At 49.6% G+C, this 24910-nt stretch overlaps 1 protein-coding gene across 2 annotated transcripts in view; it reads right to left on the minus strand.

Annotated features, from left to right (window-relative positions):
• The window catches only part of PKD1 (polycystin 1, transient receptor potential channel interacting), an 85734-nt gene that overhangs the window by 4936 nt on the left and 55888 nt on the right, over positions 1–24910 (minus strand). For both annotated transcript variants that reach the window (XM_085237262.1, XM_085237261.1), the window contains 27 exons: positions 22891–23034; positions 21630–21909; positions 20498–20714; positions 19303–19453; positions 18465–18617; positions 16155–16299; positions 14701–15303; positions 14068–14224; positions 12515–12767; positions 11669–11864; positions 10452–10622; positions 10123–10266; positions 9641–9851; positions 9169–9295; positions 8200–8316; positions 7709–7758; positions 7062–7264; positions 6394–6499; positions 6120–6238; positions 4782–4984; positions 4276–4470; positions 3354–3493; positions 2386–2513; positions 1850–2018; positions 1578–1703; positions 1227–1401; positions 598–885 (listed from right to left, as the gene is read on the minus strand). In XM_085237262.1, coding sequence (XP_085093388.1) covers positions 598–885; positions 1227–1401; positions 1578–1703; positions 1850–2018; positions 2386–2513; positions 3354–3493; positions 4276–4470; positions 4782–4984; positions 6120–6238; positions 6394–6499; positions 7062–7264; positions 7709–7758; positions 8200–8316; positions 9169–9295; positions 9641–9851; positions 10123–10266; positions 10452–10622; positions 11669–11864; positions 12515–12767; positions 14068–14224; positions 14701–15303; positions 16155–16299; positions 18465–18617; positions 19303–19453; positions 20498–20714; positions 21630–21909; positions 22891–23034 — 4971 coding nt within the window. The remainder of the gene's footprint in view (positions 1–597; positions 886–1226; positions 1402–1577; positions 1704–1849; positions 2019–2385; positions 2514–3353; positions 3494–4275; positions 4471–4781; positions 4985–6119; positions 6239–6393; positions 6500–7061; positions 7265–7708; positions 7759–8199; positions 8317–9168; positions 9296–9640; positions 9852–10122; positions 10267–10451; positions 10623–11668; positions 11865–12514; positions 12768–14067; positions 14225–14700; positions 15304–16154; positions 16300–18464; positions 18618–19302; positions 19454–20497; positions 20715–21629; positions 21910–22890; positions 23035–24910) is intronic.

Here is a 24910-nt window from a genome sequence, read left to right on the forward strand (position 1 = left end):
ACAACAGAGCCTCTTTCTTGTTTTCCCTGCCCTGGCAGAGAAAGAGGCATTGCGGCACCACTTGCTCTCAGAATGCAGAACTCCAATGGGAAGGCAGCACACCCTAAGTCCTGTACAAGCACTGTAGCAGAGCCCAAGAGCTCAGGAAATGGGAATGTCCTGCCTTAAAATCCCACAACTCCATCTCAGCCCTCCTTTTACACATTTCTCTTAAGGTTCTTGAGAGTCTTTCAAACATGTCTGAGAAATGCAAACTCTGGCAGCACAGAGGACATTCTAGTCCAAGGGCTCCTTGCAGACAAAATCATCCCATCAGCCACAGTTCTTCAAGGGAACTGGGTGCTGAGAGGCTTTAGAGACTCAGAGTGCTGCAGCAGAGGTGCACACGGGTGTGTGACAACACTGTCCAGCACCTCTGTCTTGCTATGGATGTGGGAGAGAGGGGTGGCAGCAACCACTTTGCATTTATCAGGGCCTGGCACAACAGAATCAGTCGTGCATGTTTTTACTTCAGGACTGCACAGGGATGACAACCTGGCACAGGAACAGAGCACACATCTCTGACCATATCCTGCATCCACCCAGCCCTCTCCGTACCTGCACGATCAGGAGGAAGAGGAGGGAGGCAGCCAAGGTGCTGAAGACTGTGTTGAGAAAGGCCACCTGGTAGAAGTTGGTGAAGACCTTGCGGTTGTTGAGGTACTTGAGCCATTGCTGGTCAGCCAGGGTGGCTTGGCTGAGGTGCACCACCACTGTGCAGGTGGTGAGGAGGATGAAGACCCACTGGCCATAGTTGCCCCACAGGGTGAAGTAGGCCCTGCCTTCTTTCTTGATGGAAAGTGACTCAGACACCACAAAGTAGACCACAAACATCATGAGAAAGACCTGGGGAAGATTGGAGAGGTTATCATGGAAGGCTGCACCAAGAGACCTTACAGCAACCTAGGACAGTAAAAGCCCCATATATTAAGCTGAGTTCTGCAATCCTACATCTGCAGTGCACTTCTGCAAGTCTTCCCACGCCTTCCTCTCGATCACTCTGTCCTCCTCCTTCCTGTCATGGCAGCAAAGCTCCTCTGACCACATCCAATGCACCTATGGCAGGGTGGCAATGCCCAGGGGAAGATTGCTCTGCTTGCACCTAGCCCTGGCCCAGTCAGCAGAAGGTTGAGTCTGATCCACCCAAGTACCTCTGTGCAGCGACTGAAAGGAAGTGCCACACTCACCATCATGAGAAGCTGCAGTGTGACACCACTGCTGAGTCGCAGCAGTGGGAAGGGGCTGATGGTGACAGTGGTGACAGCCTGGCCTGCACCCAGGAACTCCAGCTGGAGGGTGATGGCAGCATGAAGGTCCACGCTGGGGTTGTACTGCATCAGCTCCACAAAGATGACCCGGCTCCTGGGGAGATAAGAACAACTCAGAGCTCTGGGACAAAGCAGGGACAACAACCTCAGGCTTTGGTGCCATTATTTTTGTAAGATCTTAGATTCTCAGTCCCTCTGGTGATGGCCTCAGTAGTGCGCCTTAAAAATCCAGGTGACAGAAAACATTTCCTTTGTCCCTCCCACACTTACATGTTGTCAATCCAGGTGTGCTGCTGAAGGTAATTTAGCTGAGCCCTGCCTTCCTCCAGTGAAGTCCCCAGTTCCTGGATATAACCACCGCTATCGTAGAAAGAGATGTAACCCCAGTACCAGACCCTGCAAGGGAAGAGGAAGCATGGAATGAGGGCTGGAGACTGAGACAGAACAGCCCCCAGCAACCACCCAGGGCACCAAATCAACTGAGAAGTTCTCATGCCTTTAGGACACAGGGCAGAGCTTTGGCTGCGGGCGCAGCTCCTTACCCTGTGAGGTCAGGTGGTGAATAGGACCACGCAGTTGTCACGTTCACAGTTGCCTGTTCCCACCCAGCTGCATAGTCAGCAGTAGAGAAGCTGTGTGAGTCGATGCAGTTCTTCCTAGCAACTGTGCCCAGCCCGTGGAGGACATCCTGGGCAGTGAGCTGGCACTCAGCTGAAAGGAGACCAACATCATCACTCCATCAGCACCCGAATGCAGATAAACAGTGCAGGGTGCACAGTTGAGCTTTTACACTTCGCATCCCCCTTTTTCCCAAGCCCCCTCCATTACTGTGTCCTCAGTCACACCTCCAGAAACAACAAGAACCTCTCTCTTCAGTGTAAGTCTCTCCATCCTCATTTAATCTCTGGTGGCAGCAGAACCAGACACACTGACACACATGCTGCAATGAGAAATGTGCCTCCACAAACTGTCCTGCCTCACTCAGCCTCTAGCTGCATCCAGACCCGGCCATTTCCTCCTCTCAGGGAGTGCCACCCCCCAGCAGGTGACAGTGAAGCCCTGGGCCATTGCCCCATACCTTCCTGCAGCCGGAGCTGGCGCAGCCGGGCCACCCCCAGTGTGGTGCTGTAGCTCTCCTGACCCGACTGGTTGTTGTAGAGGTAAGGAAGGAACACCTGCGACATCCAGACCCAAAACTGATCTGATCTGCAAGAGGGAAAAGGTGTGAGAGGCAAAACTCCTGGGGCAGCTCTGCTAGGGCAGCCTCTCTGCATGTCTCACCAAGGATCTGGTCATAGGAATTTCACCTGGAAGGGACTGCATTTTGGATAGTAAACCGGGCTGCCCTCCTCCCAGCCCTGTCAGCAGGCAGGGACAAGACTTCCACCCACTGTGAGCTCTGCTGGGGTGGGGCAAGGGGAACTGTTATTTGATGGGCAAGACCTAAAGGTGAATGGATCTGTTCTCCCTCTGGGTTCAGTGAAATCATTCCCAATTCAGGCTGCAATGAATCAAAACTTCTGTGACTTTGTGTGACAAGGACAAGCCAAAGCTGCTGGCACAGGAGAATCGAGATCAGTAGTGAGAAGGGCTCAAAGGCATGGTTAATCCCAGGCAGCTGTCCCAGTGTCTTTCTGCTGGAGTTTACAGCAATGTGGAAATGCAGCTGGGAAATTTTAACCTAGCTAAACCACGTGTGCAAAGAAGGGAAAGACTCTGCATTTCTGAGAGATGTTATTTTTGGTTCTCATGACCATGTTTATGACTAAACCTTATTTTAAGTTGTAGATTCTGTAGACAGAGCAAACTTGTGTCCTTTTGACCAGATACAGAAAGACTGACACCTGTAACTCACACAGCAGAGGTATTTGAAGTTCCAATATGTTAAAGCTCTCAATTCTCACAGTTCCCTCTGCCCTCCAGGTGAGAAGTAGAACCATGGGGAAAGGAGAGGACCTGCTCACTGCCACTCTGTGCCCATGTGTGAATTTATTGTTTTTCAAGCAATATTCCACTCCCCTCAGTGCCCAGGACTTTTACAGTTACCTCTTGATGCGGAGGAATTCACTGCTACCCAGTTGCTGCTTGATGGAGCTCTGCAGAAGGAAGGCCCTGCTGTTGCGGGTGGCATCTCCATAGTTGGTGAGCAGGATCACCAGCAAGAACATCATGTAGATGAGGAAATTCTGGAAACAGAGAATAGAAAGGGATTGCAGCCAGTAACAGGGTGGGATCTGGTCCCAGTCTCGGTCCTGCAGCAAATTAACGCTGTCGAATGATTGCTGGCTGGCATGAAGCAGGATCAGAACCCCAAGTCTTTCTTTTTCCATATGGGAAGCAAATTAAAATGAAACCCAGACCACAGACACATAACAATAATCTTTTTTTTTTTTCCTCGAAGTGGCCAGCCCAGCACCACATGTTTCAGTTGATATGCATTGCACAACCTCCCTGTAGCAGCTCCTATAGCTGGAAGTTTGGTTTGTAAAAACAGTTAAGGGAGTTTCCATTCTTTAAAGAAATACCATGCAGTTAAAAATAACTTGACAACTCTACAGCAGCTGTGTATTCCCACCACTAGTGTGGAGGAGAAGTAATGGACAATCTGCAGAAGTTGAAACTTCTGCTCCTAGGTGGGGTCTTCTGTTTCACAAGACACTGTTAATGAATTTTCTTGTGCAAGTTGGTGCTGCAAACTTTGCCCTCTAACCTCAAACACCCAAACATATCAAACCAAGGATGTACAGCCACCCCCCTTACAGCCTTGCTCCCCAGACACCTCAGCTCTCAAAGCTTCACAGAGAAGATGAATATCACTGGATGTCTCCTACAGATGGAAAAATTGAGGCTGAGACTCCTATTATTTCAGGAGACAACAGTTGGAGTGGGAGAACCCAAACAAGGATGTACCTCAACGGCTGGAGCCAGCACTCTGCTTCTGCCCTAGACATCAAGGAACATGTCTTACCTTCAGCATCCTGTGCAGCAGTTTGACCTTCCTTGCCTCCTCCTTGGCCTGGAAAAGGGCAAACCCCTGTGGGGGTCGAACTTTGCTGATCTTCTCAGAAACATGCTCAACAAATGGATGCTCCACCAAGGTATCATCCTCCTCTGGGTGCAAGCGCTTGGCAACCAGTGAGAAATAGAGAGCTTCCAGCAGGACCTGAGGACACAAGCAGTGTCAGGGCCTGCAGAGCGAGCCATGCCATCACAACCACTGTGGGCAACGGATCCTGTTCGCCTTCCAGTACAGCCACAGACAGCTGGCAGAGCCTTGGAGCAGCTGGACTACCTCAAACTGCCACCAGCCTTGCTTCCCCTAATGCTGCTATCGTGTCTACCCTTCCCCCTGCACAGCATTCAGTCCAATTAGTGTCTGATACAACTTGATTAGTAACTGGACAAGATGCTAATTACGGCTAATACATCCACCTGTACAGATACATGCTTGTGTAGTCCTTTTGATTTCCTTACCTTCAGGGGCTCCCAGACCAAGAAGGATGCCAGAAAGCTGAATATCCCTGAGATAAGCCACATGAGGGCAACGCTGGAGGAAAAGCCCACCCCGATCCACACGGAGACCCCCGTGGAGGTGGCAAAGAGGAAGAAACTGATACCATGAGCCAGATAGGAGCACCAGGATGGCAGCAAGCGCTTCCTGAATGTTTGGTCTGCAACTGGAGGGAGAGAAAACAGGAGTCACTGCAAAAGGATCCCAAAAGGCACAGGAAGGGCTAAGCACATTCCTCATCCCAGCAGAGAGCTTGCCACTAGTCCCAGGTGAGTTTGGAGTGATCATCCCAGGCATCACCCACATAGCGGGAACAAGGACAGCACATTGAAACACAGCCAGCCTCAGAACAGCAGCCCCCTGCCTGCGGGCAGCAGGATGGGCAGGAGGAGGAGATGGGATCCGGACTTGGGCAGGGGGGTCAGTTGCCTACTTTCCATCAGGGCCCCAGGAATTTGGGCTTGCCCAGCCTGGCTGGAAGTGCTGCTGTCAAGACTCGTGAAAAGCCACACAAATCTGTCATAGTGGCTGGCCTTCAAACTGCTGAGCTACTCAGCCTTGGGGCTTGCTTGGGCACAGCTGCTTTCATCCACCCATGCAAACCATTGCTGGCATAAAGATAGAGCAGTCATTCATCAAGCATGATGAACTAATGGATTTTAGCAGACCCAGGAGAACTGCTCCTGTGTCAAATTTTCTGTGCTGCAGCCTGCCCTAGAGAGGCTACGCCTCAAGAAGCCAAGAGTTCACACTATGAGAATTGACACAGCTTCTCTGCAGGATCTGTGCAGGGCACCCAGCCCTTCACAAGGCTTGACAGCTTGTCTGCTGCATTGTGCAACACTCTCTGGCTGGCTGTTGTGCTGCACGACCCAGTAGGAAGCATCTCTTCTCTGCTTTGCTTTGTTAGTTGGTTTGAACTTTCATTGGCATTTGCCTCTCTTTCCCCTCTGGTTACGTACAGAGACTCTCACTCTCCACTCTTATGCAGAATGAATGAACTGATGTCTGCAGAGGGCTGCAGAGAGCAGAGTAATTGAAGAAGCATGAAGCTGAGCTTCCCTAGGGTGCACATTATGAGATATATAACAAAACAAACGGTGTTCTGTGGTCTGCTCAGACTCAGACAGGAAATAGCAAGTACAACCCAAGCTTCAGAGCAGCCTCTCCTAAGGCTCCTTTGCCTTAGGCAAATTACCTGCTCAACCCTCCCAGCTGCTGCCATGTGCAAAGACCCCTGCCCATACCCACCATCCCTGCCCTTGGTGCTGATGGTTGGCACAGCCATGCAGCTCTGGTACCTGTCCATGTCGACTTAGCTGATCTGCTCACTTCCCTGGGAGGGGCTGCCATGCTCTGGCCTTTGTCATTCAGCTTCTGCATCATGACCGTCTCCACCTTCTCCCCAAACACACTGGAGCTGCCAAGGCAAAGGGGATGCACTGGTGAGCAGTGCAGGCTCTGCCCCAGCTGGTGCTGGCTCTGCAGTAAGCAGGCTGTTACAAGAACAGCAGCCCCGGACCAGGCAGAAAAACTGTTTGCCTCATTGGAGGGACTCTACTCCCCAGTACTTACAGGCCTGAGATCAGATCTGTTTCAGCCCTCATGTACGGTCCTAGGTCCTGGGAGTGCGAGATGCCACTAGCTCCATCTGCCAGTATCTGCCTTATCAGATCCTCATCTGGGGAAACAGAGGAAAGAGCACTGAGAGGAGAACAGCATGCAGTCCCACACACTGAGATGGTTCTGCATCACTTAGGCTCAGTCACACTCATGGAGCAGTCAATACACAGTAGAGGAGCCCTTCTCCCCTTAGCAGCCCTCCCTTCCTCCTGGTTTTCTAGCTCCTGCCTATGCCCACTGTGTTTATGAAATCTGACATGAAATTCCTGGTACAGGAGGGCCAAGTTCTTCTTTTTCAGACACTTACACAGGTTTCAAGACACACAGTGGCCTTGCAGCCAGTGAAGAAGTACTGCTTGCTTCCAACATTCAGATCCCAGGAGAACCTCTCCTTGTTCCCACTCACTTCGAACTGACCCACATCACGATTTCTGCTTCCCCAGACTGAAATCCCTTTCACCAGAAAACATAACCCCCCTTTTCTGCCCTGCAAATTGAAGCCAGGTAGCAGTCTGTTATTCCAACTTCTCCAAACCTGAGCCAGGACTCCCAAGGACCAGACTGTCCCTCCTGCACCTCCCCGTGGCATTCAAACCCTGGCACGGAGCAACACTACACACCTGAGGCAGAGAAATATCTGGGCTGTCCCTGATGAACACCAAGTGACAAGCTGTCCTCCTCAGCTGCTAGAGGGGGCTCGAGTCCAAGGTGACGGCTGGCCCGGCCTCGCTTCAGCTTCTGAATGGTGTTGCCCATGATGGAGGGGTCACTGAGGAGATCTGGCCAGCTGAGTAGGGCCTCGCTGGAGGGCCACCGCACGAGGCTGCAGGAGAACAGAGGACTGGCTCAATCAATCAAGTGTGTATGAAGAAGGGAAGCATGAGAAAGGAAACTCTGTTAGTGGGCAGGCCTGTCTGGAAGTGGAACCACCACAGCCTACCAGCACGTGGCTGCACTGAGACCTGCAGAGCGCTTTGGGCAACTGTTCAGAACAAAGATGGTGATGGATATTATATTCCAGCCTCTGGCAACAAGGAGTTACCAGCTCTTATAAAACAAGCCATCAGAACTCCACTGCTTGCAGACAACTTTGATGGTCTTTGATGGCCCCCTTTTTTCCCCTCCCAGAACAGTATGTAAGCTGTGAAGCACTGTGTTTCACATCTGCAAACCTGTGGCACTGGAAAGGAAGAAATAGCATGTGGGAAACTCAAAGCAGAGAACAACACTGAATTCCTCCTTGCTCTGACCCAAGAAGCCTACTTACCTTTTGGAGTCCTCCAAGAACAGATCTGTTTTGGTTTGCTCGGAGAAGGCCTGTGGAGGAAGAGGAGGTACTTCAGGCACGTGAAACTTGCTGGTGCCTGGTTACAACAGAGGTTGCTAACATTGCTTCAGCAGGGGTCACTGAAAGCCTGGAATCCCAGCCACTGCGAGCCCTGGTCCCACACCTCCTGGACCCTGTTCTGCTACAGCAGAGTAATGCCCAGGCATGCAAGTAGAAACATACTCTCACATGCAGAGCTGTAGCTGTACACAGCTTGTGCTCAGTGTCTGTGACTGGCCTGAGCGAAGATGCAGGTGAGAGACAAATGGCTGTGGTGTTCCCTACCCTACCACCAGTGCTGGTCAGTGGCACCTGAAGTGGTGCCAGCAGCACCTTCAGTTCTGACACTGAGTGGGGATGCATGCTGTGTCGGTGCAGGTAGCCCACAAACCCATGCAGTCTGTGTGGCTTTCAGGTATGGAGCAGGTCACCTCTGCCCGGAGCCCAGGGAAGGTGGGGAAGGAGCTGTCGAGGACTGAGGAGTCCAGGTAGTTGTCAATCTCCAAGGACTGCTGGTCTGAGTGAGCCACGGTGTGGTTGATGGAGACCTACAAGAAACAGGAAGGCTTAAGAGGAAGAGGGAGGGTTGGAGGTGACAGTGTGGCTGCAGTTCGGAGTTCTGCTGCTTAGCACATTTTTGCAGCCCACCACTCCACTCTGGTGTGGAGCTCTGCATTTGTGCAGAAAGGGCTGCCCAGCGGGTCTGACAAAAGGCATGTCCTTCCCTGCCTCCCAGATGCTACTGGCTACCACCCAATAGCATCTGGCCTACCCTAGACATAAGTTCCCAAGTGTGCAATGTCCTGCAAAGCAAGGAGTGCTTACAGGAAAAAAAGTATCAGACACATTTGCTGCTCATCACCCACCGAGCAGCAGGATGCAATACTTAATGGAGCTGCTAATTGTGTCTAACTAGTCATTAAATCCCCAGCTAATCCTTCCACAGCTGTCTAACCACAGTTCTGTTCAGACAGCTGAGTTTGTACCCAGGGCAGGTATTTCATTAGAAAAGCTTGACTGAGCATCTCTCAAGCTCCTACCAATACAACAAAGGGTTGTATCTTTCAGCATTTAGGTACATATCACGTACCAAAATCAACACCACATGCTCAAATAGCTTTCAGAATCTGACCCTTTGGTAATTGCCTGGGCACTGACAGAATCCAGTATCACACAGCAAACATGTTAGGCAGTGATCTCTCCTTCTATGGTGAAGGGCTGTTCCCAGCCCAACAAGGAAACAGAGTCTTGCTAAGTCCAAGGTTGTGTGCAGGGCCAGAGTCAGCTGGGAAGCAACGAGTTGGAGAAGTGATATACAACAAAGGGCAGAGTCCAGGCCCACATAAGCAAACCTGGTGGCATCACACCTGTTTGTACAGCCCGCAACTAATTCACGTTACCTTGGCACGAGCCATCCTGAAGAGAAATAGAATGACCAAGTAGAGAGGGTAGACCACCACGCTGGACACCAGACCAACAGCCACTGTGTCCACATTAACAGGAATCAGGTTGGAAACAGCCCCACTGCTGCAAAGAATCAAGAGAGATCAGAGATTGGTGTTAGCAGGAGCACTCAGGCTTGCCAGCCGTGCAAACAACAAGAAAAGAGCACAACTGAGCACTTCAAGTGTGCAGAGAAAGAAATGGGCATTGACTGTGCTAACGGGAAGGGAGGAAAGCTGATCAGGCTCTCCTTGGTCCTCGGTGGCCTATGTACTGATCCCAGATTCTCTGCAACAGAAAGGGCAGACTCGAGGCCACAAGCAAGGCCCCTATTTCCAGCAGATGTAAGGTCTGTCCTACGTAATGGGAAGCACAGAGGGGCCCCAAGGAGGTGGGGGACTGGCCAGAGCACCAAGGGGCACAGCGCACCTGAGGTGTACGTTCCCCACCACGCCGTACCACACAGCATTGGCACAGAGGAAGAGGAAGATGAGCAGAGAGCAGCAGGTGGCTCTCTGGACGCGGGTGAAGCGGCTGCGAGGCGGGCGGTCCCACATGGACAGCCAGACATGCTTCTCAAAGAAACCTCTCTGCAACTCCGCTATGAAGATCCGGGAGAAGCTCCTCAGCTCTGTCTCACCTGAGCGCAAAGAGAGAGAGTTTCAGGGTCAGCAGCACAGCAGAGGAGAGCCAGCTGGGATTGGCATAGGCCCTCCTTGCAGGCTGGTATTCAACAAGTATTCACACTGCATCTATACGGCTTGTCCTGTAGCAAAAAGTACCCAGCAAAGCACCTGGCTGCACAAGTCAGACAGTATCAGCATGCAGGCTGCTGTGGGCATTTCCTCAACAGTGAGAGCTGCCACACTGCCCAGCCAACCCAGCCCCACGCCCAGGAGCTGAACACTCACTGGCAGCATAAACCTCCTTCTCCACCATGCCATCATTCTCTTCACTCTCCACCGACAGCCAGTCGTTCACCAGGAAGAAGTAGCTCTTGCTGCTCTGCAGGTCCCGGACAATGACGTGCTGCAGGTACCAGGAAGGGCTGAGTCCTAAAAGTTAAGGGAGAAAGAAATGTGTTTCATGGCAGACGTTCCCTGCATGAACCTGCAAAGCAAGAGGGCAACAAAAGAAGCTCCTGGTCATTCCTGGCCCTTGCACCGGTCAGATCAGGGCCCAGCCCTGTCCTGTGATGTCTGACGGCTGCCTCAGCCCCATGTGCCCACTCCCATCTCACCTTTATTGTCATGCCAAATGCGGATGCGCCAGATGCTGCCCAGATTCCGCTCTGTTGCGATCTGAAACACATCGAGGCTGTTGCGGTGGAATGCATTTTCTCCATCCAGGTGTCTGTGACCACTTTTATTGTCTACACCGTACAGCGCGATCCCCACATGTGCCGTGGTGCCTGGCAAAGTTAACAGGGTTCAGTTAAAGAAGTTCACCCAAGGTAATCTGCTTCCCAGCCCTGCCTTCCTGTCAGGGACTTGGGACCAGATGCAGGGGCTCCTTCAGAGGGGTCACCTGGAGATTCAGGAGGAAGGAATGTGCTGACCAACCATCCCACACTCAGGCAGGGTGTTACATGCAGCCTGGAGGGCAGCTGCTCACATTGGCCTGGTGCACGGACCTTGGCGTACTCATGGTTTTTCTATTTGGAGGGGACTGAGTCTGAAATTCCTTGACTTGCTAACACCCTAATGGGAGGAAATGTTTACTCCGGATTTTTTTTTTCCATTAAGCAGTCAAAAGATTTGTTTTCTTTGACTTTTCTCTAGTAGAGGTTGCTAGATGCTCCCTAGTCCACCTCTTCAGCCTGGATGGTCTTTTGGGTGTCTTCAGAACAAAGCTGCTCTCAGTGAAATCACTGCTCACACTAAGATCAATGGGAACACATTTCCAGCAGTGATATGGTGGCATTCTACATCCACTGTTACTTCCAGCTCCCAATATTTCCAAGCCCGGAATCGTGTTTCTGGCTGCTCTAGCTACAAACCCAGACTCAGATCAGAAAGCAAAGCTTTCTGCCTTCATGCTGCTGAGAAAGATTCAGAGGCAAGAACAAAACAATGGATGAGAGTGGACAGTAAAATAATCTAAAATGCCCACAAGCCTGGATACTTCTGCAGGACAGGACCAGCAGTGAGGAACAATCAATATTTCTTGGCTGTTCCTGCAGGCATGGTGAGCAGTAAGGATATTTCTGTACTGGGTGGTTCCCTCTAGTAACAGCCATACTGACAGCAAGAAAAGAGACAGCATGCTTTTCTCCACAGTTCTTGACCGTCATACAAAAAAACCCAACATTTTAATGCTGTGGGGAATCCCTGAGCAGACTGCTGCTCAGTGCTCCACCAACCACCAGCCCAGATTTGGGCCCTTGTGGAGGGAAGATCTCAAGGGAACTACACAGACGACACCCTTGCAATCAAGCACAGAAGTCCATAGGCTAACCTGATCCTCTGCCCCAGCCAGTTTTCACCAGGATCTCGTATTTGTACAGCCCATTCTTCCCGCAGAAGGGAATCACCCCAACTCGGTTAATGTCAATCATGTCCAGCTTGTGTACAATCAGTGCAGCCACTGAGTAGGTCACAAAGCAGACAGCACACGTCAGCAGAACGATGTAATTGAGACCTGAGCCTGGAGCCTGAAAGAAAAGAACCATGTTGAAAGTCACTCTCCTTCCCCAGGAGGACCCCAGGAGCTGTGCTGCCTCCTTGCTGGCTGCAATCATCACTCACATGCGATACCACATACAAACAGAGACCTGTCCCCGTGCAGACTGTGTGGTCAGGCCTCACTTGCTCACAGTCCCTGCAGAGCATACTGCAGCAGCCAGCTGAAGCTTGCTGTAGCAGCTGCAGAGAGCTCTCTACTCCCACCTACGTCACGCTGACAGAGATGGAAAGACCTGAACGTCCCTAGGAAGCTGGGAGCAGCTGGCAGGTGCAAACTCTCCAGGATAGAACAATGCTGGGTGACAGCTGGGAGGAGCATTTGCCATGTCATGAAAGAAGTGAACACTACAAAGTGTTCAGATTAAAGAATAAAACCATCTGCAAAGGTCTGTTTTTAGCAACAGCAACTAGGATTCATGATCAGAGGACACAGCATCCCTGTGAGCTGTATTCATCTGGAGTTTTCAAAGGCACTCAGGTATGTGTGCTGGTCTGCCATCTGGGAACAGGCCAGCCAACATCCAACCTGAATGTGATTCTGATCGGATCCCAAGATTTCCAGGTGACAAGTTTGCTAAGACGTGACAATGCCACACAGCATCTGCTCTGTTTTACTCACAGGAAAGATGAACTGGACCGAGTTGGGTGGGACAAACAGACTGGCCCCAAAGGCAGTGAGGTGCTGGGTTAAGCACACAGCCTGGTCTGGCCTGGTCTCCTCCAGGGGGATGATGCCTTCTGTCTTCCACCGTTTCTCCTGCTCGCTGAAGTACTGGCACAGGGAGGTGTACAACCCCAGTGTCACCTCCACCGGGGACCAGCTGAAATGGTTCGTGATGTTGAAGTAATACTTCTGGATGGTGTCATCAGTTCTGGAGAAGGAAAGGACAGCAAGAAGACATTATGAGCCTGCTGGCTGAACAGATACAAATCCATTCTGATGGATCAGTGCCCAGCCCCCTGCAGGGACAGACGAGGAGAAAAAGCAGTGAGCACAGTATAATCTGCACAATTTCAGACTGTACGAACTCCAGAGCTACACAGATCACTAATTCTTCTCCACTCTTCCTATTATTTCAGTACCTGGGAGCACTACTTTGCACATCCTCTTTTCTTCTCTGTGCTGGCAGCCCTGCATGGCTCTCCCACCCGTTCTTCCCTATGTCCCACTGACCCCCAGGATACTTCCATAGCAGCTATGATTCTTGGCTGTGAGCAGATTTGCTCATTAGGACTATTAATCCCTCTTTGAGCATGCTATTACCAAAAGCCATGGAAGTTGTGTCAACTTACACAACAGTGGCTCCACTCTTGCCCCACCTATTCCCAAGTTGCCTATCTGTCTTAGATAATGCCTAGGAATGGCTCCTAAATAACACGAGGCATGAACACACACTCCCGAGAAAGGCAGCAAGTCAGTAACTGAAGTTACAAGAATGATTGCTCTGATAAAAATAAGAGTTTTACTGCACAACTGTGGGAATGAGTCCCAGACTACTGCAAGCAGAAGGCAAGCAGTGGGAAAGGGAGCCACAGTCCATGGGGGGGTCTGTGTTCTCCTCCTGTGTTGGGAAGATGAGCTCTAGAAAACTGAGGTACTTTTGTGAAGGCTGCACTACAACTCAGGAACTGGACTAACAAGTGTGGTGCTTTGTTCCAGGAAATGCTTTCATGAGATGCAAGAAGCAGTCACTGTATCTGCAAAGGTCAGCGTGAGTCACTTGGGGCAACAGATCTCTTAAAGGTGGGCAGCTCTGGGAGCGGGGAAGAAAGTCTGGACAAGCAACAATCAAAGACTCTACATCAGCTGGTAGGCAAGTGAGCACAGAGGTCAGCAAGGGAAAACTCATCACCAGGATAAGCCTCAGGTGAAAGGCAAACCACAGAGCACTGAACTGCTTTCACACCAGCAGCAGATGATGTTTGGGAAGGAGGAAGAGCCAGGGTGGACAAGGTGCCATGCTGGAGTATAGGAATTGCAACCTGGAGCTGCCTGTCCAGGAGAGCTTTCTCCTCTGAGCACAGAGGAACACTGTGGATAGCCACAGCAGCCTGGCAGAGCAGTCTGGCATAACTCATAGCAAGGCCCTGAGCATCTCTCACATACATCCATAGGGGGGTGTGGGTGTGGGAGCTGTGAATGGCAGGGATCACAAGGGAGGATTCTCTTACAGTGGTGAAGTGAAGAAAGTGTAGAGCTTGTGGTCACTTCCAGATAGGGCCTCCAGGCTGATTTTCTTTGAGGCAGTGCAGTTGTGCTCATTGGGCTCTGGTTCATGGTGGAGATAGGCCATGATGAATGGCTCAGGCTCACTTGCAACGTAGCGATCTACATGGAGAGGGAGAGAAAGAACAAGAAGTACTTTATAAACACCCAGGAGAGCTCAACCACATGCCTGCTGCCAGCAGAGGATGCTCAGGGAGGAATATGAGGAATGCAGAAAGTTGGGAGAGATACTTTTCCAGACTGCAATCTCTGCAGTTCAAAGGATTCCTAAGCAGGAGGCTCTGGATACCATTGGACCTGACCCAGAGATAGGGCAAAATCTCTCTAGAGCTAATGTGGCTCACAAAAGAGCTGGGAAAAGCAAAAAGCTTCTCAGTGTCACAACCACAAGCAGGAATTACACCAGGGACTGATAATGCCCATGACAATTGGAACCTCAGCAGTGCAGCGCTCACTGGTCTGACACCTCCTGCCAAACACATCCCTTGACACAGCCCTCCTTTGCTGCAACACCCTGCCCCCATCTCCCAAGGAAAGAAAAAGCAAATTGCACAGAGGGCTGGCTCAGCCTGAGCTACCATTCAAGACTTTGTAAGTGAGTCGGAAGTGCAGTCCTGCTTCTCGAATGTTGTTCTCCATAGTCACAATCAGGTTCACAGATGTTCTTGCCTCGATGACTTCAGTGCCAGCAGACAGATTGTCGGCATCTGTATTATTTGACACCATTACAGTGATGGCTCTCTCCGAGTCCAGGCTGCCAATGGGGATCTGCACTCCATTGTGTGTTTGAAACTCCATGGAAGCCACCTTTGTGGACACAGTGTAGTTGCTGATGTAACCAAACGGGAAAGGATTGGAATCCACTTGGAACATGACTTGAATGACATCCGTCAGGTTGGAAAGGGTGGTGTTGAAAGCCTGGGGGATGGAGAACTGGCAGTTTGGCATGTTTTCATAGCAAAGCAAGTTGAAGGGATCGGACCTTTTGCCCGTGGCCTTAATTTCTCCTCCCACCAGCTCAAGGGGCTCCTCATTCAGCACTCGAGACTTCATGAGGATGCGCATCAGGCTGGAAGACAGGTTGTAGGCTTTGGGAGCTAACAGCAAATTGTGGGAATCTGCAAGCAGTTCCTGGGGCTTGGATTCTTGTGAAACAGTATTGACAAGGTGAATTAAATCGCCTGTCAGAAGAGAAACAAGAGCACAAACAGAGGAACTGGTAAATAGTCAAGATAATCTGCAAGAGTCTAGATAATATCTGACACCTTCCCGAAACAATCAGACAAGTCTTTCCTTACTGTCATCTCACCACAGCTCTACTCTGTGCACATGACCTTCCACGCTGGAAATGTTCAGTAGCCTGTAGCTAAAAATAGAGCTGCCAACTCCTCCTGCAGTTTCTCAGCTCATCTACAGTGTTTGGTGGTGAAGACTTAATCACCACAGGCTTTATTTTCCTCCTGGGAAGCGACTGCAACAGCAGATTGGGAAACAGTGAAGAGATGGATAAATCAAGCACGTTACTAAGGTTTTGCATTACATAGTGCAAAGCACTCAGAAACGTATGATGAGCAGTACAAAGAAGGTATTCTGCTTCCCACTAGAGTAATCACTCTGGAATTTCCATACAAGATTCAGGGCTGCCCCAGTGAAGTTTGGTACCCTCTTTGTTTGCAACCAGGAAGGCAAGCATCTGGAAGCCATATCTGTTATTCGCTGTTTATGAAAATAACAATTCCCTAAAGTACTGGTGAGTTTGTTAACAACTCTCATATTTAAATATCCACAGAGACAGTTGCCACAGCTAACCCTGGGAGAAGTTCAGGGAGAATAAAGCAGTGGGGGTGCCATGCTCTAAATCTTAGACACTATTTCCCTAAAATCCTGAAAAGGCATGACCTTCAAGCTCTAATGGCTTCAAGCCTACAGAACTTCCATCAGTCTGCTTTTGCCCAGCAACCTGCACAGGCAGACCTGTGCCCTCAGCAGTGCCTGGTCAAATATCATCTATTCTTGCATGAAAAAAGCCAACCTGTGATGTTGAGGATGTTGTCAGCAATGCCAGTTGGTGTCACGGTGCCCTGGGTCATTTCTCCTTGCAGAATGGTCATCATGCTCTCCAGTTTGTTCAAGGTCCTTGTCAGGCAGGACTTGCAAACCAGCTCCTTGCTTATCACCTGCAAAGGAAAACTGTCTGATTCAGCAGGAACGCTCAGAGTGAAAGATGAAAGCAACAGGGAATTTCAGCTGGCTCAGTCTTCCAAAGACCTGAGAACATTATTTGCATTCTGCAAGTTATCCCTGCTCTTTCCAGCCCCAGGAAGGTATCTCTAGACGCCAGAGTTGCTCTCTTCACACTGAGGGATGCCAAGAATTTGTTGGTGTCTCTGTGAGCCTTCCATCCATCTACCCTCGTTACAGTTTGCCACAGGCAGACACGCTAGGAACTGATGGAAGATGCATTAGGATTGGAAAGGGCAACAAAGAGCACACTGAAATTTTCTGAAGATCATTTGTAAGGGCCAAGCATGTCTCCTGCTGTTGCATTTCATGAGCACCCCTCTGGGGCCACTTTTCCCACAAGGAGCTGTACAGGACTCCATAAACTCAGCTGTCTTCGGTAGAAGTAAGATTTGGCCCTAACTGAATCCATTGCAGTATCCAAACACTCCTGAAAACTGTGGGAGGGATCCTGCCACTCAGGCATGATGGATGGCCCTCCCTCTGCTCCCAGATGTGTCCAAGAAACAGAATGTTCTAGCCATGGCCTGGAGCTCCCAGAACTCTTAAGGGCTGGATGGGAGGGACTGAGGAAACACATGGAAGCTGTTACCACAATCCAGTTCCTAGTTCTTATTCATCTTCTCATTTTAATCATCATAAGATTCAGACGTGATTCACCATATGTTTTGGTAAAGAATCAAAACAGCATCTGCAGGTCTAGAACTCTCCTGTTTTTGCTCGTGTTTGTAAGCTATGAGAAGTGAAGATATGCTAAGTAAATCAGAGTCAGCAAGACAGAGCGAGATATCCAGGTGGCTGGGAAGAAAGGAGAAACTACTTGAAGACTGAGATTCTTTTACCCTATCCAAGAGAAATTCATTCTCATTTACCTGTAGGTAAAACCAAAGAAGTATCACCAGTGATTGACATTTCCACAGGAATGGAAACCTGTGAGCTCTGTGCTGGGATCTCTCAACCATTTGGGAAATTCTAGATTACTGTTTTTACAAATGCTTCATTCCAGCCCAGAGCAAACTAATCCTAGAATGTCAGCTTTTCCCATGGAACAAGAATTCTATTTCTAGACTTAGGCTTTCACAGCAAGACCAAGTCACAAGGCAAGAGCATGTGTGAGAGACAGAAACAAACCAACGTGGCATCAGAGTGGGATACACGGAACCCCAAATCCCTGAGCAAAGATGAACAGAAAGAAGTGATTTTTGAGGTTTACAGACTTTGAAATAGAGAAAAGAGCAGAATGGGGCTCTGCGGGTGGCGTGCAGTAGTCTGGCCATCATTTCAGAGACCACCCATTCCCAGTCAGCAAGGCTGCTGACCTGGTGGGAAGGCAATGTGCAACCAATGCCAGGGTACCTGACTGCGCTCCCAAAAAGCAAAGGCTTGGGAGGGAGGGGAAGAAACAGCATGCCAGAGCAGATTGGCTGAGCACCAAAACCCAAGCACATTATATAACTGGGCTCTCTTCCCTTTGCCCATCTGAGAAAACACAGAAAACCACTCCTAAATCCAAGAGGCAGCAGCCCCAGCACCAGGGAGCTGAAATTGCTGGCTGGACAGGGAACACAATGCTTCCAGTCAACAGCAGAGCAGGGAAGTGCTGTATTGTAGAAATAAGGCTGGAAGGAACATCAATCCTTGGCTTCTTCCCTTTCTCAAGGCAGTTTTGACTCTACTTGAGTTACTCCTGATGGAGACCAGCTTGTCCTTGGAGATTATGAGCACCCCCCAGTAATTTATTCCAGCACTTCTCCAGCCTGCTGAGGCCTTTCTTACAGTCTCCATCTGCTAGTTAAGAGATCTGCTTGCTAGTAAGCTGCCCTACCAGCACTGGTATGGAGAAGAAGCAGAGAGTTCCTAGGTGCTGTCTTCCAGCACACTAATCACCTTATCCATGCCTGCTAGATCGGTGGCATGGCAAGGAGCAGAGCTGATAACAGTGGATATCTCCACTGAGACCCTAGTGATGTCAACAAATGACACCTACTGTCCCTGTGTGGTCTGTGTGTGGGAGAAAGAGGGACAGGGAAGCAAAAGAACTGAAGAGCATCTAAGCTGCTCCAGGAAGAGCAGAAGGCTGGGGGTAATGATAAGTACGTACCGTGCACTGAGCCAGCGCTGCTGAGATCTGCTGGATATCATCAACTGTGTTCACATTCAGTGAGTTCAGGGTTTCTGTGATATTGTTGCGAGTCCAAGTCCGGAGTTCAAATTCATTCCCAGTCTCAGGTTCCAGAAGCATTGACCGCTCATACTGAGGAGGATCAAAGCAGGCAGAGTGAGGAAATGCATCAGGTTGTTTCAGAGGCTGATGAGCTGCACTGAATTCACCTTTCCTGCACTCTACATCTCCTTCCTGCCTGTTTTTCTCCCCAGATGATGATCTAATGAGCTGGGTTTTCAGTAGAATTTTCTCCATTTCACAAGCGTGCTCCAAGCAATTACCTTAACAGCCTTGCACTTGACAGATAAGTAGCACAGCAGTGTGCTGTCCCAGCAAAGCACAGGGCCTGTGCTCATGGGGATGCTGAGGTGGAGAAGGGTGGCTGCTCAGGAAAGCATGGAGGAAGTGGGAGAATTCAGGCCAAGATTTCTGTTTTTAAATTCAGTGTTTACACCTGAGGATAGCAGCAGAGAGGAAAAACTATTTGAAAATGAAAGCTGCATGAGGGATGTCCAGATCATTGCCTTCCCTGGGACCATTGTTTTATCTTACAACACCCTAGCTTTTTCCGGTCACTGTGTGCCTGGAGACTGTTACTCCTTCTGATGCACAAAAATAACTCCATCTCAGCTCCCAGCATGCAGATATGCTGATTTACACATACAAAAAAAACCTGTAGCAATAGTCATTTTCCTACATAGTTGTGTAAAATCTGGCCAAAGAACATTACTAGCAGAGCTTCCAGTGCTCCCTCTTGTGTAGAGTGCTGCTTTACCTCATTCAAGATGGTGATGAGTGCCAGAGAGTACTCGATGACCTGTTGAGGGTCCCCCTGTTTCACTAAGCCCTGGAGCACTGTGTCCGTTTGATTGTAGAGCCAGTAAGAGAGGCTGGGGAACCCCTCAGGTAAGCCAATTTCCATGGATCTGCCAAGCAAAAGAGTCATTTGGTTGATGTGCAATACTTTCAAACAGGGCTGGGAACAGGGAGCAGAATCTGCCCTTTAGCTGGGAAGGAAAATAGAGGGGAAACACGTTGTTAAACAGTAGTGAAAGCATTACTAACACCTGCCCTGGTAACCCAATCTGCACTGAATGCAGGAGCTCCACGAGCCTGAAGCTTCTTAGCTGGTGCAGCTCTGCGAAGGTGGAAGTAGATGATGCACAGGGGTGCACTGAACTCAGAGGAAAAAATTCAGGTTTAATTTGATGGAGCATGAAGAGCACCTAAATAGGGCCAGTGTGCTGGGAGGAGCTGCACTATTTTTGGCATCACTCCCTGGGGTCTGAGGAACAGCTGGGACACAGATTCTCCTCCATAGGCACTGCAGGACTACACGCTCCTCCTCAGGAGAATGGGACTACTGATCAGCCAGGAGAAGGAGCAGGCACACAGCTAAACCAGGAAGCATTGAGAATGGCTCAGAACACTGCCTGAAGACTCATGGGCATTTGTCACCTGCATGGAGCATGCTGGAAACTATTGGATAAGAGATTTTACAGCCCTGTTGAGGCTTGAGCTGCAATTCCTTTCACCCTATTCAAACTTATGTGCTCTTCACCTCGACTACAGAAATCTCCCCTGGCTCTCAACAGCAAGACCACCTACAGTACCTGTACTTGCTGCTGCCAACTTCACTAGTGGGCTCTTGATGCAGAGAAGGTGGCAGAGCACAAATAGGTCTTCCAAAAATATGATGTCGTGCCATAATCAAATCAAAGTGCCATCAGGAAATTAAGTGGGAGGTCAGGAAAGCAGTAACTTTAGGGAAAAAGGCTGGCCTTTTAGAGATGATCCATAAAGACTGGGGCTGTTTGTGGCAGCAGCATCTCCCGTTTGTTGAGTCTCATCTGGGAGATATCTCAACCAGAAAATGCCGAGCCCTTCAAAAAAAGGATCTAGCAGTTCAGGCATGAAGCAGTGATTCAGGAACTGTGTGCAGACCCAGCCCAGCCTCTCCCCAGCCTTACTGGTTAATGGCCACCACGGTCGCTCCCAGTTGGTCCTGAACGAGGACTGAGACAGACACCACGAAGCCACTCTCGTGAAAGCCCGGAGGCAGGAAGGCGCTGTGCTCAGCACGGCTGCCCTTGTACACACAGAACTCATGGTAGTGCCCGGCGCGGTGGCGAGACGCCAGGAGGATGTACACCAGTGGGTCCTCTGCACTCTCCGTGTCCCGCCAGCCTGCAAAACAAACCCAAACACACTCAAGGGCACTGGGGAGCTGCTGTCACCACCCCGGAGCCCTCGGCTGGGACAGCTTAAGGACTCCACCAAGTTGGACAACGTTTTCAGGGCTTACAGTGTAAAGCGCGTGGCTCCGTCAGGGCTTGCTGCACTGGGCAGAAACCTAAAATTCCCACCACACCAAACGTACTGGTTTGATGATCATTCTGCATAGCCCAGGCCAAAGACGCAGCCACAACACAGGGAATCTACTGCTGCTTCTCCTCTACCCTAAGCTGTGCATCAGTGAGCAGCCTTCCCAGACCCAGCAGAACTCGTCATTTCCTCTGTAGCGTGGCTTCCCAGTATTTGTGCACAAAGAACATTAACCTCTAATCTTATGGGGAAAGAAGGCTTTTGGAGGCACTTGGCACAAAACTATAGACCATCAGCCAGCCCATTTTTCCAAAGCTGGATTCTTTGTTGCTGTCTCTGCAGCTGGTCAAGAAGATAACTGCTGATGGGAATATCTAGCCCATATGACAGAGATGGCCCCAGTGCTTCATCTTTACTCTTCACAGATCTGTGAGACTGTTTTGGGCATGTATCCTCTTTTTCCTGCCCTTGAAACACCACTTTCTTTCACAAGCACTATCCTGGCCCATCTACTGCTATTCAACTACATGGGTTAGGTGTAAAAAAAGTGCCTTCCTGCCATTGTGATTTCTACAGGGTGCCTTAATTTGAGCACACAGAACTGCTCATGGTCCAAGCTTTGGGGAACAGTGAAAGAAAGGTCCGTTCCTGAACTCACATCTCACCTAAAATGTCCTGGGATATGAGCTAAGGGAAAACAAAACAACTGTGGGAAAAAAGGCAGCTGGTAACTTACTAGGCATGAGAAGGAAGAGAAAGGATTGGCAGCACACTCACCTGTACACTCGAAGTGCACCTTTGCCATCAGTGCCCTGAGCGGTCCTCTGGGAGACAGCCGGCAGGATCCATTGATGGGCGGCTGGTTGGGGAGCAGGTCAATGGAAGCAAACCCTTCCTCCCCTGTTGTGAGGTCTGTGATGTGAAGGGTAAAAGTATAGCCCTCCCCATCCTTCAGTGCTCCTTGCCTCAAGACCAGGTTCATCCCCGTATCACCGGTGGAGGTAGTTTTTTTGTCCAGGATGAGAGACTTGTTTTTAAAGCTGTGTGCTGCCCACCTCTACAGAGGTGAAGAAGAGAAAGACAGGAGAGGTTGTGTTTAAATCTGAAGTTATGTCCCTAAAATGTTTTCAGATTGAGTCTCTTATAAAAAGCAACAGATTTCTAGTGGGAGTGTCTGCCAAATTTGCAGTTGATAATTCAGCCTTAGTCTCGTGTGCTACGGCAACAAGAACTGGAACTTTTCCAAAACGTCTGATGGGAATATTTCCACTGTGAGATCTACTGTAGTCTCTGGGATTACATCACCCTTCGACAGAATATTTCATAATACAGAATACAAAACACAGGAAATAAATTAAGTACTCGTGGAGTCTCCATGGGATACCATGTTTTATGTGCTGTAAGCTGAACGTGTCCTGGACAGTTACTGTTAATAGCACAAATGTACAATTGTGATAACAAGAGGACTGCTGAGATAGCCAGCCAGAAAATGCCATGCAGGTACATGCTTGGCCTGCTGGGAGCAATACAGCTTAGCACTCACAATGGGACTTCCACTTCTAAGGCCCGTTTCATTCAACATGTTGCAAAGAGGATGCTTAGTGGAATCTATAATTAGAGAGCACAAGGGACTTAGGGAATCAGAACAGAGTGAACAACCTCTGCTTGAACCACCAGAATAACGTGTAACACACCAACTAGCAGGGAGAAGAAAATGCTTTACTGATCTTTCAGGGGAAAAAAAGTGGCCTTTGTGTAAAAAGAGCTGGTCATTCATGGCCTGGGCTAAGTCAGGACTTGTCCTTAGTGGATGCAGGCAGACACTGATGTAGAAGTGACGGGCTGTGTGTTCCACAGCCTCCAGGCCCCCCAGAGCAGATATCTCCACCAGGATGCAGCTAGCACAACCTTGGGGAAGGGCATGTTCTGACAGCTTGCCAGAGGACCTGCTCTTTCTGCCCTGTCCTGTCTGACTGTCTCCTTTCTCCCTGAAGTCTACCAAATGCAAACCAACAATCAGCACTGCTGAGCACTTTACCCCAATCTTGGAGTCATTGTGACAGTTCTGGCAGGTCCCCTCCAGATAGACATAGGAGCTTTTGCTGACTTCGTAGACAGACTGAGCTTTGCAGGAAACACACTCCAGGGATACAATCGGGACTCCTCCCCTCTTGATAAATACCTGGGAAAGCAAGAGGCTCCATCAGGAGATCTGAGATGCTGGGGGACAAGAATACAGGCATCTAACAAGTAAGCAGACATTGCAGCACCTGGTTTTCAAGCAGTATGTGCTATCGAAAGAGCAGACAGGGATTCCCAAAGAAATTCATGTCAGACGTAAGCTACATCACTTTTCTTCCACCACTGATTTTTGAGAGCCACACAATGCAAAGCTGGGCCAATCTAGAAGATTCTAGGTTTAGTTTATTTACATTTTTTAGTACAACTCATTCTCAAATTGCCCTGAACCCTTCTTGTCCTTTAGGGTGGGAAAGATGCTACCTGAAGCACTTTGCTGTTCTAACCATCTCTTAACAGCTGTCAGTCCTACAAAAAAGGGATCTGTGTTGCAGCTTGGAGAAATCTAAACGGGAGAGGAGAGCCTCCATCTTAGTGCACATCAAACACCTGGTGAGCACCAGCTCCAGGAAGCAACTGCAACTCTCCTTTGTTTTCTGTGGGTCAAACTCTTGGCATCACCTCTGCAGCTATGCAGTGCCTGCCCTAAGGGGCTGCACCTTTGTGCAGAGCACCCAGGAGCATGGATGCTCTGCACCGTAAGGTGAATATATCATGGAAACACCTACACCTGTCTCTGCCATGGGTCCTGGGAAGGCTGCTACATGGGAAGCATCTACAGCCCAGAATAACAGAGGGCTGAGGGCAAGTCAGAGAGCGTGAGTTTGCTGAGGACATCATTTGCTGTGCAAAGCCAGCACCTGTTCCCTCCAGGATAGCCACAGAGGCCGCCTCCCCAGTTTCTGCTCTGATCTATGGAGCTCGGCGTTGAAGAACATGCTGCACCCCATGACTTGACCCCTGGGCTCTTGATTGCTTTGTGTGAATATTTCTGACACTATCCATATCCCCAAGAAACAGAAACGATGGCAAAACTAGCTAGATGCAATTCCCACTACACATCAAATGCTCTTTGCTCTGCAGATGGAAGAGCCAACTTCTCCAGAGAGCTGGGTCTAACATTCCCATTCTTTGCCTAAAGTCATTTGATCCTCTAGGAAACAGGGCTGTCCAGCATGGGACAGAGCCCTCTTCCCCGGCATAATGAATATTCCAAAGTCAAAGAAAGACAGTAATGAAGACATTACTCAGTATGGCAACTTTTAAAAGAGAATAAATATTCCACAGCACTAAGCCGGAGTGCATCGAAGCTTCATTCATTCCTACGGTATTTGCAAATTTCCTATTAAACTGGAATCATTGTTTTGCACTCATGCATGGAAACCAGATAGTACGGAATGTCCTTGAAAGACTATCAATTTAATTTTTTTCTTTTTATCCTCCAGCTTTGGTTTAAAACCCAGGCAGTAAGAATTTCCACTTTCAGACTAACTATATCTCTAATTGCCAAACACACCATGATGAATGTTACTGACATAAACCATAGCTGCTGTCGGACTGCAGATGCATTCAGTGTTAGGTTTAATTTGACATAAACAACACGCACTTAAGAAATCCTTCCTTAATAACATCCAGAAGGACAGTGAAATTAAGGATCAGCATTTAGGAAGCTCTCTGCAAGCAAAAATCAGGGAAGAACTTGGTAATGTGACGTGTGAAGAGCTGAGAACTGCGTATAGCAGTGGAACAACTACTGACCACGGGATCTTTTGTGTTCTCCCAGAGCAGATGTGTTGCTGCAGACCCCTGGTCCCAGGAACCGCAGCCAGGGTCATGAACACCAGGGCTGTACAGTGAGTCTAACCCCAGGTCTGCAGGAAGGAACAACAGGGACTTGGCAGGACAAGAAAAAAGTGCTGCGTAAGGTGAATATATCAGGGAAACATCTGCACCTGTCTCTGCCAATGACCAGGACAGGA

The sequence above is a fragment of the Meleagris gallopavo genome, chromosome 16, assembly GCF_905368555.1.
Source record: "Meleagris gallopavo chromosome 16, MGAL_WU_HG_1.1, whole genome shotgun sequence".
Classification (NCBI taxonomy): domain Eukaryota; kingdom Metazoa; phylum Chordata; class Aves; order Galliformes; family Phasianidae; genus Meleagris; species Meleagris gallopavo.